This window comes from Podarcis erhardii (assembly GCF_964252035.2).
Source record: "Podarcis erhardii genome assembly, chromosome: 10".
Classification (NCBI taxonomy): domain Eukaryota; kingdom Metazoa; phylum Chordata; class Lepidosauria; order Squamata; family Lacertidae; genus Podarcis; species Podarcis erhardii.
This window is the reverse complement of record NC_138500.1, coordinates 29,668,870-29,688,013: the sequence shown is the minus strand read 5'-3', so window position 1 is coordinate 29,688,013 and position 19,144 is coordinate 29,668,870. Positions and strand designations below refer to the sequence as shown.

The 19,144-nt window shown below is 46.3% G+C and overlaps 2 protein-coding genes and 1 long non-coding RNA gene across 3 annotated transcripts in view; 1 reads left to right on the top strand and 2 right to left on the bottom strand.

Annotated features, from left to right (window-relative positions):
- Positions 1-801: 801 nt before the first annotated feature.
- On the bottom strand, positions 802-5,230 carry PDXP (pyridoxal phosphatase). Its single transcript, XM_081879528.1, has 2 exons — positions 4,607-5,230; positions 802-2,572 (listed from the first exon to the last, which is right to left on the bottom strand). The coding sequence occupies exons 1-2, from the start codon at positions 5,220-5,222 to the stop codon at positions 2,247-2,249; spliced, it is 942 nt and encodes a 313-aa protein (XP_081735654.1). The 5' UTR covers positions 5,223-5,230; the 3' UTR covers positions 802-2,246.
- A 1,255-nt stretch (positions 5,231-6,485) lies between these two features.
- Positions 6,486-8,563, top strand: LOC309351726. The gene is made up of 2 exons (XR_014160950.1): positions 6,486-7,872; positions 8,163-8,563. It is a non-coding gene; the product is annotated as an uncharacterized lncRNA (long non-coding RNA).
- A 21-nt stretch (positions 8,564-8,584) lies between these two features.
- The window catches only part of SH3BP1 (SH3 domain binding protein 1), a 42,127-nt gene continuing 31,567 nt past the window's right edge, over positions 8,585-19,144 (bottom strand). The window contains exons 9-18 of the mRNA XM_081879554.1: positions 18,591-18,681; positions 17,388-17,530; positions 17,203-17,314; positions 16,862-16,943; positions 16,057-16,137; positions 15,755-15,871; positions 13,806-13,903; positions 13,196-13,325; positions 12,454-12,566; positions 8,585-10,698 (exon numbers count right to left, since the gene is read on the bottom strand). Of these exons, the coding sequence (XP_081735680.1) occupies positions 10,265-10,698; positions 12,454-12,566; positions 13,196-13,325; positions 13,806-13,903; positions 15,755-15,871; positions 16,057-16,137; positions 16,862-16,943; positions 17,203-17,314; positions 17,388-17,530; positions 18,591-18,681 (1,401 nt within the window). The 3' untranslated portion in view covers positions 8,585-10,264. The remainder of the gene's footprint in view (positions 10,699-12,453; positions 12,567-13,195; positions 13,326-13,805; positions 13,904-15,754; positions 15,872-16,056; positions 16,138-16,861; positions 16,944-17,202; positions 17,315-17,387; positions 17,531-18,590; positions 18,682-19,144) is intronic.

Genomic DNA, 19,144 nt, shown 5'->3' with positions numbered 1-19,144 from the left:
TCAAAACAGAATATTTTTATGACCTAGTTTGGTCTGGCTTTTAATGAGTCTCAGAAGTATCAAGTAATGGATTTTTGTGTATTACAAGGTACCCTTTGGCTTCATGATTAAGCTTTTAAAAAATGTGTATCCTCTCATGAAATATATCAGCTTTGCTCCATTGATTAGGGATAAACCTCTGTAGAATTACCGTTTCTCCTAAAGCTTTCAAAGCTGAAGAGTTCAATTCTTCTTCCATTTTTTTCTGGTAAGCACCCAAGCAGGACACTTTCAAGCAACTGAACAGGACTGAATTCCCTCTCCTGAGTTGCACTATGTCACCAATTTCCCTTGGCCCAGACTTAATTTCTTAACATTTGGATATTGTCTGGAATGAATTTTAATTAGAAATCAGGAAGAGTGGTAAGTTAACACACAAGAATCTTAGCAAAGTCACAGCAAGTCTTGGAAGGGCTTCACTACCAAAAAACAAACAAACCACCTTCCAGTTCACACCGACTCTAAAACTTGAGTGATGTTTTGTATTTGCTTCAATTCAGCTTCTCAGCTATTATGTCAGGTGGATTATTTGCATTTCTAAAATGAAACAGAGCTCATCAGCAAGTACACCCTTACTTGGTAAGAAGTTGTGTCCAATTTCAGCACCTTCCATTTGGGTTTCTTCTCCCCCCTCCCCCAATTTGAAAAGATAATGTGTGTTAAGATAATCAACTAATTTATTCAGTCATTATACACAGCTATCCCTGATTTGAGGTATTTCCAGCATGCCCACCTATTAGATTAATGGGGAAAAAAGCCAGATTCCATCTTGTGCCTGCATTTTATTATGTGCAGAATGACAGCGAATGTCAGAGAACCACAACAACATGGAGGTACAGGTAAGTGAGTGGGCCCAGAGGCTACATACCCACTTTGGCACAACTCATCAGCATAATTTATACAAACACTTTAATAAATACATAATAAACCATAAAAAGACAAGCAAGGACTTATTTTGGGATGCTGTGGCACATTGACAGCACTGGAAATGCCAACGTTATCCCACAAATCAAGAACACCACAGCAGGTCAGAGGGCGGACCAAGGTTCACCCCCCACCTAGGAGAGTGGTGAATCCTATCAGGCACAGACAGGAGTGAATTAATTTACTGACATGTTTCACTGGTCCACCCAGTCAGAGAGAAGCGGGTGGGGGAAAACACATTGTGTTCCTACCTCAATACAGGCAGGAATATCTGGAGGCTGTTATTACTGAAGGATTACCAAGACGAAGTGACAGCCAATTCAGAACTTCATGGGCACAAAAAATTGTTCTATGCATGTCATTCCTTACAGAAGCAATCCCAAAATTAAACTGGAGTGATAAAAATTCTGTCACCTGAGAAAACTCTCAAGACAGAAAAAAAAACCACTTTCATATTTAATTCACAGTTAAAAGAGTTTTACATATTCCAGATTTACCATACTTATATGCTTTCTGACTGAGCTATTTGGCAATTTCTCCCCACCTGCACAACACAGCACTTTGGGAGTAATTCCTGTGGATGAAAATGCCAGACAAAGTTTGAATGGATCAAACACGTAACGTGCATCAGAAACCTACCCTCAGCCCTTATCACTTCAGAGCAAGTTGTAGTGTTATGATAAGCTTGTATATACACCCACAGGAATTATTTTCCCCGAAGAGCCGTTCTGTAGAAGAACTGTGTTACTTCTGAACTGGATTTTGAATGCTCCCCTTTTCACAGCAAGAGTTCTGGGATAAACCCCGCTACCCCAACACTGGCATGGAATGACAGTGGCTATAGAAGAGAGATAAATAGTACCGGTACAAACGTTGCTTCATTCAAGCTTGGGAACAGCAAACATCACAGCAAGCACATTGCTGTGCTTCAAAGAAAGAAAGAAAGAAAAAAGCCGAGGACAACAGTAAGAAGGCCACTAGTGGCAACAGTAAAACCAAGATAATTTAAATAAATAACTACTTCATGCCAAGAGGAGGGGGAAATAAATAAATAAATAATGGTTCGGCCTATAAATAACCCACTTTCACATGAGATTCTCTGTTCCCTTATAGCTGGCTAAAGTAAAACAAAAGGACCTCAAATAATGAACTAACACCCCTCTCTTCATTCTTGAAGAAACACTGGAATGTGATGAGCCCAGAATCAAGGAGAGAGGGAGCAGAAGTAGGAAAGGGCGGCAATCAGGAATGGGACTAGGAACTCTGCCCACCCACATCTCCCCTTACTCATCCAGGCCGGGTATTAAGTCTGCAATACTGTCCACATAATAATGAGGCACCAGGTCCTTTGCAGCAGGGCTGTCGCTGGCCATGTATGCCTGTGCCTCCTCTAGGTTTGAGACTCCCGTCAGGGTCAAGACCGTTTCAAGGCCACAGTTCTTGCCAAACAGGATATCTGTCTCCAGCCGGTCACCCACCATGAGCATGCGGGACGGATCCACACCAAAGCGCTCCACAATGCACTCAAACATATACGTGTTGGGCTTCCCAATTACCATTGCCTTGCGCCCAGATGCTGTTTCAACTGCAGCAGTGAGACTCCCTGTTCCTGAGAGAGAAAAGAAAAGAAGACACCCTCATGTGAAAAGATTGGTCTCCAATTCATTAAGCAATTTAAGCATAGCCTACCTATTTATGCAATCAAGCTAGATTGGGTTGACAAAGGATGTGCAAAAGAGCAACTTTTTAAGCCTCCAAATGGTGAGACTGAACAGGCCTAGTTGTCTCAATGAGGTGGTAACTCTGCAACTGACACTACTCTTTAGGGGACAGAGACATGCATCACTGAATGCTCCTCCAATTGCATGAAGGAAAATTCAACCATGCAGTCCCCACCTGCACCCTAACACACTATGAACTCAGCCTCAGTGTTGGAGATAAGCACTTGCTTGGTAGGCAAAGGCAGCAAAGAACTGCATGCATGTGATCTAGCAGGCAGGTGAGAGGCACAGCAGTCCATCCCTCCGGTGTGCCAGACATAGAAACCAAGCAGACTGCAAGACAAGGGAAGGTCCCACCTCCATCCCCAGGATAGAAATGCAGTGAGCTGGTGGAGCAAGGACAGAGCTCTTTATCTCTCCTTTGAGAGTCTTCAGCAGGCTAGTAACTTTTGTGGGCTTATTACAAGGCTTCTGCACATCTTAAACCCTAGTCCGAGAACTTAAATCCTAGTCCAAGGATAAAAGCACAAACTCTATCCAGGATGAGAGAGCTGGCTCCAAGGCCTTGATGAAAAGAAATTCTACTCCACCCCCTGCTGGTGTGTTAGTTCATGGAAAGAACACATTTCTAGCATTAGGCTAGATATTTGAATTTCCTTTCATTGTGTCATGTAACTTCCACATTGTCCTGTAAGCTTCTCCTTTGATTGATTAGCACTGGCACAAAGTGGGATGTAAACTGGTCATATTTGGGATATTGTTGAGGTTAACAGTGAATATTTCCAAATAAAGAATGAACAGACATGTCAGCTGCCTCACAAGTGAGGCACTAGGAAGTCTGGGAAAATAAAATCAGGAACCTGCAGCCAACTAATGGAATTGTAGTACTTTTTTTTTAGTTCTCTTACAAACCTTAATAGATTCTAGGTTTGGGGTTCCCCAAGGTACAGAAAAGACCTGAGAAAAGACGGCCTGCACTGTCACTCAGAGCCTGATGCACAGGGGAAGGAAAGTGGATGGCTACTCATGATGCAGTTTGAGGAACTGCATGGCTAACTTGCAATACTGATTAATGTAAGGCACCATAATACTGCAGATCTAGCTAGCAACCCAAACAGCCTACCAAGAATATTGGGTACCTGGGATGTGCCATGTATCACATAGCTTTACAGGACCCCATACTTGGCAGACATAGTATTTTAGCATCTGATGAGCAGGATACAGGAATGGGCTCCCAAACTAATAGTGATTGACCACTGATGACATAATACATGGCCAGGAGTTCCTCCCAGACCCAGAGGGGAATACCATCCTTAGTCCAGGATGCTCCTAAGAGGCTCCACAGATGCCAGCAATGGGACACAAGGGTAGTGTTCCTTTAACTGGTATTTTAGGAAAAAGGACACCTGATCCTTTTGGGGAACCATCCTTAACCCTTGACCCAAGAAGGGTGGTCTATGGACTTAAGATTCAAACCCTAGCTCAACTCATGAGGTGTCTAAGCAAGCCATAAGATTTCAGCCTCAGCTTGCGCATCTATGGTAAAAATACTACAAGCAAGACGGCGTCTTGTTCCGTTTGAACCACAGCAACATGGGAACAAGCCCCATAAGGCTAAGAAGCACTACCTCAATTCTAAGATTTTCGAGGTATCTTACCATCTGAACCCAGAGCACAGCCTAAAGTTCGCCAGCTGAGGTTCCAGACCTTACTTTAAAAACCCTGGGCTCCTTGTCCTGTCGGTTTGGAAATCCCTCTCCTAAGCTAAGGAACGCGAGGGCGAAGGGGAGGGAACAGGGCAAAGTACAGTCCCTGGGCCATGAGCGGAAAGGGAGCTCTGCTCATGCTCAGGAACCCATCCCTCCTGCTACCACCAGGCGCCGCAGAGGCTCCGAGTTGGAGCCCCGCTCCCCGTCACTCACCCGGGGTGCGCTGCCCGCTGCTCAGCGGGTGCCAAGGGTCCGGGTCGGTGGCCACCAGCAGGCACTGCGGGTCTCGCAGGTAGGCGCAGGCCTCGGTCAGCTTGGCGAACGTGAACTGGTCGTCGTAGCCGACGACGACGGCGCGCACCGGGAGCCTCTCGTGGCCGGCCGGGTCCTCCTCCTGGTCGTCCCCGCCGCCTCCTTCGCCGACCAGGCGCAGCCCGGCGTCCCGCAGCTCCCCGCGCAGCCCTTCCCCGCCCAGCACGAAGACGCAGCCGGCCGGGGGCGAGTCTCCGGAGCCGCCCTCGGCGCCCAGCAGGCGCTGCCGGAGGTAGAGCGCGGAGCAGAGCGCCGAGCTGAAGACCTGCTCGGCGCGGACGCCGCGGAAGCCCAGGCGGGAGAAGCGGCGCTCCAGCTCGGGCACCGAGCGGCGGCTGTTGTTGGAGACGAAGAGGGCGGCCTTGCCGTTGCGGCTGAGGCGCTCCAGCAGCTCCGGGGCGCCGGGCACCGCCCGCTCGCCCGTCCACAGGACCCCGTCGCAGTCGAAGAGGACGCCCTGCGCCTCGCCCAGCACCTCGCGCAGGCACGAGCCGCTCAGCCGCCTGCAGCCCGCCATGCTGGGACCGGCCGCTCTCGCCGCCGCCGCCGCCGCCGCCACCCCCGCACCGCCTCTTCCTCCTCCTCCTCCTCCGCTCCCGCCCGGGCCAATCAGGAGCGCGGCGCCGCCATGACGGACGGAGGGGAGGCGGCGGCGCAGGAGCACCAATCGAGGGGCTCGGCGACCAGGCGCGTCGGGCGAAACAGAAGCGGGCCCTGGCTCAGCGGCCAACCGCGTTGCAGGAAGGCCAGTGACTGGCAGGTTCGAGGGACGAGGCGGATGTTACCAGCCATGGTGATAGGGGCGGGGCGGGGCGGACGGGGACTGTGTTGCCATGGCAACCCGTTTACAGTGATTGGGAAGGGAAGAGGATCCAGATGTGAGAGCGCTGGATGGTCTTTTTGAACGGGTGGGGGGGGGGGAAGGATGGAACCGAGGAATTGAAAAGCCCGCCCCCTCCCGCCGTAGCCTATGGGAAGAAAGCAGTATGGAGGCCCGGAGCAAAGTGACAGCTGCTGTAAGCCTATCAGGTAGAAGAATAGAGGTTAGTGTCCTATGAAATACGGCGAACGAAAACAGCAGCGTTAGCGAAAAGTGGGTGTCACAGCCTTATCTACCTACCGTAATTAAAGAGTGGAGGCGGGACTAAAAAAGAAAAAGGAAGTAGACTACAGTATTAAAAAAATAAATACATCAGATGGTAAACAAACCAAGGCGGGCGGGGAAAGAATGAGAGGCGGTTGTTGAGGCCAATTGGCGGTTTCAGAATGAAAAAAGAAGGTGGAGCAAAAAAAGGCCAGCCAATGACTGTCTTGGAAAGGCCTTGTGGACGCTTGCTTACACACGGTTCTTTTACAGCAACTGGCACCAAATAACCCCGAGAACTGTAGTTTACCCTTCACAGAGTGCCAATTCTCAGTAGATTTAATGAACTACAGTTCTCAGGATTATAGGGAGATGGAACTGTTTTGTATTCAGTGGTCTGTGTTTGCCTGAGCTTGAGTCTGGACTAAGGAATCTGAGCTCCATGTTACAGATAGGTAGCCGTGTTGGTCTGCCATGGTCAAAACCAAATAAAATTTTTTTTCTTTCCAGTAGCACCTTAAAGACCAACTGAGTTAGTTCTAGGTATGAGCTTTCGTGTGCATGCACACTTCTTCAGATACACTGAAACAGAAGTCACCGGACCTTTTTATATAGTGAGAAGGTGGGGAGGGGTATTACTTAGAAGGGTGGTGGGAATGGGTGATTGGCAGATAGCTGCGATGAGCTCCATGTGTTCTGATTCGATACATGATGTCCAATCACAGAACACTTCAGGATTTAGGCCTCTGGCATTGGTCCTTGAACTCTGAGTCATGATTCGCAGCTTGGAAGTTTAGACGGCCAATCATGTTGGGAGTGGGAGTGGCCCAGACTTTCAGGAATGTATATAAGCAGCTGCTTTGCCCCTGTTCCCCAGTTATGTAGTTCAATAAAGATTCTTGCTGTTATTGCTGTGTCTTGCCTTGTGAGAACCTGCCTACACTTCAGGAATGTGCCTGAGATGTGTGGCATGGGCCCAAGTTGAAGGGTGGCTGCGAGGTCCTTCAGAACTTCCCCTTCGTCCTCCTCCTGGCAGAACTGAAGTCCTGTGGATGTCTACCTGGCTTTCACCCTCTATAAGCAAAGGACAAATAAATGGCTTTTCACTAGCAGCTGGATGGAAGAAAAGGAATTGACCCATCTACTCACCCTGCCTATGGCTGACTTGTGGTCCCACCACAAATTGCGATATCGGGAAATGCAGCCTCCACCATAAAACAGATTCACCGCTCCTATTAAGAGGGCATCTGAATTTTATCCAGCCGCAATTCAATAATCATGACCATATCTAAAGTAGCAGCATTAAGGATAAAGAAAACATAACCCTGGCCAACCACTCTTGGGTCTGTAATTTATGGAGATTTAATGAAAACCGAGCACAATAGATCTTGTCTGTTCGGAGCACTAAAGTGAAGTTAGCAACACTGAGAATACAATCATATTCATGTCTGAAGTACTTAACTTCTTGAATTAAATGAGACTTACTACTAGGTAAGAGAATATAGCTGGGGTGGTGAACTTTTTGTCAACTAGAGGGCTGCAGTCCCTCAGGAGAACCACATGCCATGGGTTCTAGCCACACAAAAGCCAACAGTTCCTATCTACACACACATACACACCCCTTTCATACAGACAGAAAAGATGCATTATTCACATTTCAACTATACATTCCAGCTAGGCAAAAGCACTAAAGAGGGTTGGTGGGGGTGTCTTTTGGGGGAGTGTCCCCAAGGATCACAGTCAGCCTTGGCCCTGGAGGTTTCCTATCCTTGCTGTATAAGATTGCAGCTTGATTTACAAATTCTATTATTAACCACTGGTTTCATCTGGACTCTCAGAAAATCCAAATCTTAGCTGATCTTCCCTGCATATCTAAACAACATAGCACAAAGTTAAATCTTGAATGCATGCAGTGTGGGAACTGCTTCCTTGTCCCTGTCCCTCCCTCTGTACCCCTGAGATCCATTCAGACTGATCATGTGGACAATTATTTTGTGCAGAATGCCCTTCAGCCTGTTTGCCTTTATCGTGTGACAGAATGCAAAGTGATTTTCTGGAAAAGCGTGCACATCACTGCAGCTTGGTGAGTGAGCTGACTGGATTATTTATACACAGAAACAGCTGTGTGCTTGCTCGTGGTTTGCTGGGTTCTGCAACTAGCAGCATCTGCAGTGGTGTGTGTCCTTTTTGTCCTATCAATTTATAAAGAAATTGATTTTAACGGAGTCATCATTGTAAGACTCTGGTGCTCTCTTCTCTGCAGAAAGGTGATACATCTCTGCTCAGTGAATATAGGAGAAGGAGGGGGAATACCTCTCCCACAAGTGCCAATATGATTTGCATTGTAGAAGATTCAATGTTTTTAAATTTCAGAGAAATAATGGGGAATTACACCATCAAAGAAGGCAAATACTCCTGGTATTTTGCACAACAGAAGTAATGCTATCGTGGGAATTTGCAGAGGGTTAGTACCTCTGTTAGCTTGCTGTAGGAAAAACTATGAAAAGACTTGTGGTCACCTTGAAGGCTAAAAAGTATGGCAATCATCCTCAAAGCTGAAGTCTACTCCATGAGAAGCATCTTATGAAGATGACTTTATCCCACAAAAGCTTATGCAGTATACATTTAAAGCAACACAAGACAATAGTAAGAGACTCTACAGTATTTGATGATACAAACAAAACTCTTATGTGCGAAGGTAAGAGAAAGAGCTGCAAATCTCTAAAGACAAAAAGCAATAAAAATACTGTATTTAATAAATTGCATCTGGTGAATAGGACTCTGGACCATGAAAATGCATGCTGCAATATATTTATTAAAACCTTAAGATGCCACAGAGCACTCTTCTCATTTTACAGGATTTTTTCAAGAACTTTCCAGGAGTTCAGTTTATCTCTGACACAAGCAAAGCAGACACATTCTTTAAAAAATGAAGGAACATGCTCCTTCTCTCAGCCATAAATATGACCGTACAGTTAAAAAATAATTTACCTGCTATGTATAAAAATAAGTGGTCACCTTTCCAATCCTAAGGAAACCCATGTGAAGAGTTTATTAGGTCATGTCTGCATTGCAAATGTAAATGAGCTTAATTGTCCTCTCCCAAAAGATCCTGAGAATTGTAGTTCCTTAAATGGGGTACTACACATCTCTTTCAAAGTCTTATTACAAAACTACTGCTATACACTTTCTTGGAGAAGCCAAGGTTAAAGGTTGCAGGGCAGATGTGCCTGCAGCAAAAAGCTCATCCAGAATATAAGGTGGGAAGTCCACTATCCTTCACTCATCCATCCTCAAACTTAGGAGTAGTTCAAATACACATTTGCACCTGAACACTTGCATGTGTGATTGTGGTGTTGTGTGGCAAAGTCCAGACAAATTTTCAGATCAGCTCAAACAAAATGGGCATTAGTTAAGGTGCTCACACATTTATCTGCCAATAATTGCATAGAGAAACAAAGCGATGTGCATGCATATGTGAACAAGCCTTGTATCTAGGCTCTCCACATTGAGAATACATACACTGACTGTGACTCGGATCAAGCCTCTACCTTTAAAGAGCGGCCAAAATGAGGAGTCTATTGGTGACAGCTTCTAGCGTTACTACAGTTCTATGATGGGAAAAGCTGCACGTAAAATTAGTTCCATTAGTTCTTCAAGGTCCAAGATCCTTTTTGGGGTCCACAGCTGACAATTGTGTTTTGGCCTGCACTTTTGATTTTTATTGTGCTGCACCTGCTGCCCTTATAAAAAATAACTAGAAATATCGCACATAACCTGGATATAGATAGGGTTGATTTTCAAATGGCCCACCCTCTCTACCAATCACATCCCAATCAATCACTGTAAAAGGACAGAATAATCCCTGAGTCTGAGCTAAGGTGGGATGTAGGGCAACTGGAATCAAGTGGAAACACCCTGTTAGGATTTGTTGAGGTTCTGAATTTTCTTCAAGGGGGAAAAAAAGCAAAGACATTAGAAGCACAAAAAAGCAGATCTGCACATTATACAGAATGGAGCATTAGACGGAAAGGAAGAATTCTGGACGGTACCACATCATACAGCAGTGCGGGGAAGTGAATCATATGTTTGAATGCTCTCAGCTTGGAATGAACTATTGCATCAAGAACAAGGTTATACAGTGCAACTTAACTACATGCTGGAAGGATTTTTTTTTTTAAAAATGTCTCTGGCTCTGCATCTGAATGCTGCTTGGGAAAGGTGAGAGGAGTACCAGGAGGAGAGTTCAAAATAATACAAAGTAGGAAAAGAGCCATTCATGAATAGTGGAAAAGGCAGCAAGAAGCAGAGGCACGTGGAAGAAGAGAGATTGCTTTTGAGGTTGCAGACGCGAGTGCTGCTTTCCAAGCCACAATAATGACAGATGTCAATATGGCACCTCTATGTCCCCACAAGAGCTGCTAGCCTTGTGTGATGTGCCCAGGGTCACACCTGATCGTGCACCTTTCCCTTCCTTACGCTGCAGCTCCTTCTTCATTATTCTCCAGAGCATCAACCTCCAGATCCGGTGCAGATGGAGAGCTGCTTCTTTCTACAGGTGGGGGTTCACTGGGCTCTGTTGTCACAGGGAGGGATTCCTTGGATGTTTCTATGCTGCTGTCTCCAGGAGGAGAAAGAGGTGCTTCATCTGCCTCACTGGTCCTGCTTTCTGAAGGAGGCTTCGGGGATGGGGACGCATTGCGACTCTGACGTCTGACTGGCTGGGGTGGAAGTGGTGGAGGGACAGAGGGAGCTCGCACGCTTCCTCCGACGGTTCTTCGAGGCATTGCTTTAGGGATAGAAGGAGAGTCTGGGGCAGGAGGCTGGGTCTGAAGCTGCACAGGAGGTGGGGTTCGAGGCTGGGCTATGGGTGGAGGCACCGTGGGTCGGGGTGGAGCAACTCGCTTTGCTGCAAAGCAAAACAATGAAACAAAATCCAGGTTCTGAGAATTTTCGCCTTGCGGATGTCACCTGTTATCTGTATGGTCTCTCCGCACAGCAGCTCTGCACCTCACACCCCTCCAAATTTCTACTCTTACCAGTGCTTGTCCTCAAGTATATTTTTGCAAGTTTGGAATTAAGATTCCCTTCTAAGGATTCTCTCCCATTCCTCTGAAAAGCTATGATTTCCTTACAAGCAGGCTGTAGATCAAGTCCCAAGCCCCCCAAACCACTTGTGCAGGCAACAAAAATCCAGAGGCATAGCCTGCTTCCACACTATGGCCTTGCAACATTGCACAAATAATGCTTTTCTCTGGTCACCTGAAAGTGGAAACTGAGGATCCACACGGTGAGTTATTTCCTCCACTAACAGCACCCCCATACACACTACAAATGCATAATTTGGCAATGGAAGAAGCTGTGGCTCTCCATCTCCCATTGTCCCTGGCCATTGGTGAGGCTGCCTGTGGCTGATGGGAGTCCAATACCTTCCCCATCCCTGGCATAAACAAAAAGCACAACACTGGTGGCTGGATCTCAACTCTGGTACATTGCTGCAGGAACAAGCCATGCACAAGAGTTCCACTGCACAGTGTAGCTCTTCACAATTAATGGTGATGATTATGAAAAAGAAGTAGATTAAAATGGTGCGAAGCATAACTAAAACCTGAGAAGTTTATTGAAACCTGGATTATGTCCAGCTCTCCCCAACTGTACTACAAACTTGTGGTGTAAGCAGCCATTATTTCCAGGCATGTTGACAAAAAGAGCTACAACAATTAATCACTATTGCAAAACTTTGTCATTTAGAATCACAAGTTTCCTGACAGTAGGGAAAAGGCTTTGTAAGCTGTGCCGATTTTCAATCATTCTTTAACACATTCATAATAAAACATTATGATTTATATGTTTTGAAGAGCTATTGCTCTTCTGTGCCAAAGGAAAAAAAGTGGGAAAATGTTAATGGTGGAAGGGACCATGTTGCAGGAAAGCAAATGACAGATATTCTAACAAGCTATGCAATGTGTTAAGGTGTGGAAAAAGAGTGTGGAAAAAGTAAGGTGTGGAGAAAGAGACTGGGTGCTTCAAGTGGGGGTGGTCAATATTGCAAATGGGTCATTCAGAGATCACAAATCACAGATTTTTCCTGGGAAAGGGCAATTTGGATTTAATGGGGGGAAATATGGACTGGCATTTTTGATTCCTACAACTGTTGTGTGGACTATGTTAAAAAAATCAGATTGCTTCCAGATGTGGGGATGGAGTCTCTTCATGCATGCAAGTTTTTTTTTTGCAGTGGGTCCACATGACATCATTAGCACCACTGGTAATCAAATTTACCCTTTACAGGGAAAACCTAATAAGTAAAAAAGCTTGTTGCCAATGGTGTGCTTGCAAATTAAGCCCCTGTCTGGAAGCACCCTAGAATGCATGAGCAGTGCCTATCCCTAAACCACCAGCCACCTGGAAGCACCCAGTCCCCAGGCAATGATACCACTAGTTTCGCAGAATATTCTCCTGCAAAAAGGAGCTCAACTAGTATAAGGATAGTGCTGCAATCGCATTTGATGTCAAGTGTGTGTGTGGGCCTGGCAGGGGGAGAGCACACAAATACAGTTTGAGAGCAGTGTTGTCTGGATTCCCCAGAAGAGCTGCACAAGCTGACAGAGCCTATTCTGGAGCAAACAGTTCCTACAGAAGCACCCATAAGAACAAGACTTACACTTCCTTGAAGCATCCTCAGCAGGAACAGGAGTAGGCAAAGAGACTGCAGCTTCAGTAGAAGGTTGGGTCACCTTTGAGAGGACTGTTCCAGGGGTTGCCTCAAAATGTTTCCTGTCAGTTGGTAAAAAGCTTGTAAGCTGTTTGTAGTCTGATCTCTTGGCTCAAAAAGACACGAGAGTGCTGTGTGTGTGTGTGTAGGCTGGATTTCTCAAACATATTTGAGCAGCTGAGCAAACTCTTCCACTAAAGGCTTCTTGTTTATGTTGAGCCCTCTAGTTTGGTGGTGCTGTTACTGGGTGCCATGTCAGGCCATAATAAGACGATGCTCATCCACAGCTTGATCATGGATGAAGGGGTTGGCATGTATTATCAAGACTTGGTCAGGTGAGCTGAATGGCCCCAAGCGAACTGTGTCCATCTGGGTACTCAGTCTAGCACCAGGCTAGATGGGCTGTGTGTTTCAAGAGCTATATGCCCAACTGCATGCCTTCTTGACCCCTGTCCCTCCTGGCTTACAAAAATCTAGCAGAGTGTAGGGCATTGACAGGTTGGAGCCAGAGCATGATTAATGCTTCATTGTGTTACTAAAGCTGCTTCTATATCATAGAATTGTAGGCTCCTTAAAGTAGAGACCTGCCAGATCTTTGTAAAGCACTTTGTGCCTGGGTGGCTCTATATAAACAAACGTATCTCACAGTTCCAGGAAAAACTGTGACAAAACATATGCTTATACTACTTGCCTTTCTCCGGGCCGTGGTGAAGCTGGTTCAGCAGAGAGAAGCAAAGATGTGGGTTCTTCTGCTGCGGAGACATCTCTATCTTTAATGTCTGATGGCGGAGTGAACAGGCCAGATACATCAAAGTCAATGTCTTTAAAAAAGGGGAGAAAGACAAAGTTATTGAGACGATCTGAAGTACTGAATCATACCCATTATGAAATGTTGTAGTCTTCCCTTGCAGGAGGAAGTTCAAATTTTGGTATCTTCCATCTCTTATGGCTCATGATCTTTATGATCCAGAAGATGCGGCTTGCTCATAGACAATAGGAGATGCCCTGGCCAAGAGTTCCTTATAACTAGGTGGTTATTTATGTATTTTTGGTGGGATAGCTGTCAAACATAACCACTAAGCTGAGGGCGAGTTAATGCATGAAGGGGTTAAGATCATATAATTGTATTCCTAGACTTGGCCAGTTCTATGAGGGCAGGGACAAGGAACCTGTGACCCTCTGGATGTTGCTGGACTCCAGCTCCCACCATCATGGTCAGCCAGTGGTCAGGGATGATGGAAGCTGTAATGCAGCTCCTCACCAGGGTAAAGAAAAATTCAGGCCAACAGATGATGGACTACCTCCTGGGAAGAGGATGTCAGCATTTTGTATCAGGGGTTCCACAACTCCCACAACTTGGATGGAGGATACAGAAGCCATATCTAGTTGCACCTGGCACCTGGGGGAGAGAGATTGAGAGACAACAACAAGAACTATGTTAAGCAAAGGCTGTTCATCCTAACTTTTCCTCTGCAGTTTCTGATGGGAGAAGTCAGTGAAATTCTTCTTTCCGTGCAGCTCATAAAAGTTATACAAGCCTTTTTAAAAGCTAGAGATGACAAATCTAGGACTGTTTTAATTAAGATAAGGTAAAGGGACCCCTGACCATTAGGTCCAGTCGTGACTGACTCTGGGGTTGCGCTCATCTCGCTCTATAGGCCAAGAGAGCCAACGTTTGTCCGCAGGTCATGGAGCCAGCATGACTAAGCCACTTCTGGTGAACCAGAGCAGCACACGGAAATGCTGTTTACCTTCCCACTGGAGTGGTACCTATTTATCTACTTGCACTTTGACGTGCTTTCGAACCACTAGGTTGGCAGCAGCAGGGACCGAACAACGGGAGCTCACCCCGTCGTGGGGATTCAAACCGCCAACCTTCTGATCGGCAAGTTCTAGGCTCTGTGGTTTAACCCACAGCGCCACCTGCGTCCCTTTAATTAAGATATTAGCTCTTTAAAGTTCACAGAGGAACCAGACAGAATGTTTTCCCTTCTGTTAGGGCATCACAACCTGTTTTTTCCTCCATTTGAGGAGAAGGAAAGGACATGTGCTTTAATAACGTAACTGAAAGTTACTTCTAGGCTTGCCATATCCTATCTGGGACAAGTCTTCAGTTATTCCCAGAACCACAGAGGAAAGCAGACTTTCCACAGGTTGGACTTCTCCCATCAGTCTGTTGTAGTGACAAGGAAAACGGCACCTTTGAGATCACAGGGGAGAAACTGGATCTGGCCGATGGAAGGGATCCTTACCTCCCCATATCCCACAAGTCCATCTACTGGTTAATCACCTGAGGTCTATACATAATAATGCCAGGGGGCAGCTTAAAAGGAGCTCACTCTCAGAGCCAACCTAGTGATTGACACTGACAGCTCACCATCAAAGGACCCGTTTGCATGTCAGGCAGGAGTTTGCAGGCACCGCTGGTCAGCTGATTGGCAGTGTCTGCAAACCCCACTTTGCCAAGTCTTTTTACTGTCCCATAACTGGGGACAGGTGTGACTTCTGGCATGGGGCAGGCTTAGTAAAAACAGCATCATGGACCAAATGGGGAAGCCTATGGGGCCTAATTAGACCTGAGAGTCAGCAGTTCTCCACATGTATTCTAGACATTTTCAAGTTCTAGATAAGCTGCCTTGGGTGGCCTCTGGAATTCTTGGTATGATAAGGCTCTGGTGGGTGTACACAACACCATTCTCAATTACAATTGATACATGTATATTTCTAAAGAGTTCAATTACTGAATACATACTAAACCAAAAAGTGGAGAATGATGTTGTTGGCATCTGTCTGTCACAAGAGACAATGGAGTGTGCCTCCAGGGGTGAAGTAAAACTGCTATATTAACAGCACCAAAGTGACCTCCCCAGAGTGCAAGCCTGGGCAATGTGTATGGAGGTCCTGGGCTACCCAGACAATAAGACACACACACACACCCTGGACTCACTAATGCGGTCCACAGGAAAGCAGAGCAATGTGTTTGGCATGAGCTTGGCTGCAAGTGTTGCCAGAAGGAGGCCTACAAGGCACCATCCACCTGCCTTGGGGACTCCAGTCTGGATTTGTGTTGGGTTTACTCCTTAGCCTTTTCTTCTCCCAAAGATGTCCCGCAAGACAGCGGAGGTTTAGGATCAGAGTTTTCCTTCTCCTGGATGGGCTACCTTCCCACATTGACGAATCCCATCTGCCCCTCACTTCCCCTTCCCTATAACCCAGAGGAGAATGTATTCTGGCAGTTTTATACAGTTACCCTTCAGTCTGTTGGGGCCACAACAGGTTGGGCCCTAGGACAATGGCAATGTTGCTGGGGGTCATCTTATTCACTTCCTGCTGTTCAGCCAGCTTGGCTAAAAAACGAATCAGATACCTGTTGGGAAAAGGCAAGTACTGTAGTGAAAACCAGGAAAACCACTGCCTTGACATTTCAAGCAGGGCTCTTTTGCCTGTCTGGAAATGCAGCAGGCTTTTCCAGCACTGAGAGACAGTGATGGTATAAGCGCCACCTCCCAAGCTTCGTCTTAAAGCCCCTTAATACTAACAGGTGTGCCACACCTCATGTTGTTATAGTTGTCCTTGGGGAGACGGCTGCAAGTGTCCCGAAGATGCTCCAGTCGATTCTCTGGCTCTTTGATACTGAAAGGGAGAGGTGAGGAGGGCTACAACAAGTTTCAAAAGCAAAGGGATGCATCTACTATGATAATTGCTTATATGGAGTCTTATCTTTATTTTCTTCTCATGGGCATTTCGATCACTGTCTGGCTGCCAGTCTGCTGCTGCAGTTCCACATGTGTAAATCCTATCCTTCTTCCTATCAGCTCAGAGTGGCAACCCTGGATGGGACTACTCTGTTTAAATTCACAGTGGCAGATCTTCTACGTTTCATCTACCTTGGCCCTAGAACTAAGTCTCACTTTTTCCAAAGGGATTTATGTTGAGGTGATTGTGCACTCGAGCCAGGAGTAGCAAACCCAATAGTCAGGGATTGTGGGAAATCTGGGCCAGAAACATCTACAGGGTTCCATGTTGGCCAACTCTGCCTTAAGCCGAGTATGTTACTAATCATAACACTTTTCATGGTGTTTTTTAAAAACTCAGCTGGAAGGGGCCATCCTTCTTAACTCCCCCCTACCTTGCTAGATTTGTAATGAGGCCCACTGCTCCTCTTCAACTCTGTGTGCACCCTGACACATGCAATTTTAATTTCTAGTAGCATTTGCAACAGGTTTCAGTCATTCCCAGAGTAGGCAATAATACAATAATACATTGCTAGTCAAGTTAACCTAATCTTAGCATTGAAGTGAAATCACAAACTGTGTGAGCTGTATGAAGGCAGCCCATCTTCCTAGTCCCAATGTACCTTGCAGTTTTAAGCCAATCATCATAGAGTTCAAAGGTCATCAAGGGCTGGGGCAGCTCTCGCAGGTAACATTTCAGTGCACCTGAGATGGAAGCAAAGAGATGCTGTTTTAGAGGTAGAACATGCCTCTCCCTCTCTCCCGGATCACAATACTCTCTGCTGCTTAATTATCTGATACCTCTAATCAGGGCTGGGGAAATCTGTGAACCTCTAGATGCTGTTGCACTCCTAATGAAACCCCTGACCTCTGGGTGGTACTAGCTAGGACTAACAGAAGATAGAGTCCAACAAGATCTGGAGGGCCACAGGTTCCCCAGCCCTGCATTATTTTAGTATCCTACCTGCCACAGCATGAGGATCTGCATAGAATTCACCCAGGGCACCTGAGCCACAGGCAAGGCTGTACTTTAACTTCTTCAGCACAGATGCTCCAGCTGCCAACCGGAAGAGCCCCTGCAGAGTGGAAGAAAGGTGAGGCAAGGAAATTGGTGGCAAAAGAAGGGCTGGGCAAGTGAATGCCACCTACCTCTTCCTTCATCCCCGATGCCAGCAGCATCATGACACAAGCTTCAATGGGGACGGCAATCTCCCGGCCAGAAGCCTTCAGATGAGTCTCTAGCGGCATCCCATACACCCCTACCACAGCTGCATCTCTTGGGAATGGGGAGTCTGAGAAACAGCAGGAAGGAAGGGAGAGGGAGAGAATAAAGCCCACTGTGCATATAGGATGGGAAGTTTCCAAAAGTCATCACCATCCAACTGCTGAGCCTGGTTTTCAGGAGCCAACTCAGCCCAGCAGTGGTCCATACCAAAAGCTCCTGAGGACCCCAGGCAGAACAAAGGTATTTTGCTGCCTGAGGCAAGCAGCAAATGATGCTCTATCTCCACACACCCAAGCCAAGTTACATATTAGAACTCACAGACAACCAAGTTCTTTGAGTGTCTAAAGCAGAAAATCTCCCTGGCAGTAAAAATGCAATAAATGAAACAATTAACACTTTGCTCTGCTTTCACGACACCCACAACTGCCTGACACCGTCACCTCACTCTGTCTAATGGTCGGGCCGGCCCTGCTTCTCAGCTCTGGTCTACACAAGCAGCAGAATTTTTTGCCTAACCCTCTTCTTGGTGTGTCATTTTTCCTCACAGGAAGTGGGGTTTTAAAAAATCTATTTCAGGGACAAATATAGACACGCCGCTCTGCAGAATCGACTCTCTTTCGGTCCCAGTGGGTCTCAGAGACTCTTTGTTTGTTGTCTATCTTTTTAGGCCAGCTTCCAACTGCCGTTTTCAGAGTGGTGTATAAGAAATACAGTAACATGCAATACAAAATAAATTTGAAAAAGTACCAATCTCACCGTCCAGCTACAAAAATAGCAGCACTGTAGCGTCAGAGGCGCTTCAGAATTTGTGCTTTGCATGTTACCTGTTGTCTTTCCCATGTTCCTGGCTAACATCACTAAAGCTGCCCTGAAAATGACTAATGAATGTATCTCTCAGTAAGCAATAGCAGGGGCCCCACTTGCAATGAGCTGTGTACGTAGTGTCACATTGGGAAGCTACACTACTTGTAGACATTCTGGAACACAATAAAATACAGTGACGTACATACAGGGAGAGCCACCAACAAAACAGCAACAATAAACTGCATCCCCCGAACTCTAGGTGACCCAGCATGAACAAACCTATCTCCAGTGTGTCAAATAAAAAGATGCAGCTCAACTAATACCTGGCTGGTTGTGAGTCTCTTTCACCTCTGCCAAAGTAGTATCCAGAGATTCCAGGGACTTCCGGTGATACTCTGCTTGAATTTCCATCAACTGCCAGACAGAAAAATAAATGCACATGTATTTTTCCCCTGATTGGTGTTTTTCTTCTGCTTAGTCCTATTAAACCTGTAAGATTGGCAAAGGGAATTCTGTAGCCCTCCAGATGTTGCTGGACTTCACCTCCCTCTGACCAATGGCCATGTTGGCTGGGGCTGATGGAAGCTCAGCAACATCTGGAGGGCTACAGAATTCCCATCCCTGCCCTAGAAAGAGTAAAGAGGAATTAGGGAGGTGATGATAATGATGGTGGGTTTCTTTACAGAGATGCAGAGATGACTGTGGGGGACAGGTCTTAAGGGAAGACCAAGCTAGACATTGGGGGGGGAGGTCTCAGAGCATAATTTTTCTCTTCTGATAGTTGCAGAAGTCCCTGATTTGGAGGCCCATAGAAAACAGAGCAAAGGGAAGTAGTTGGGGAAGGAAAATATACATTCACAAAACAGGAAGAAGAAAA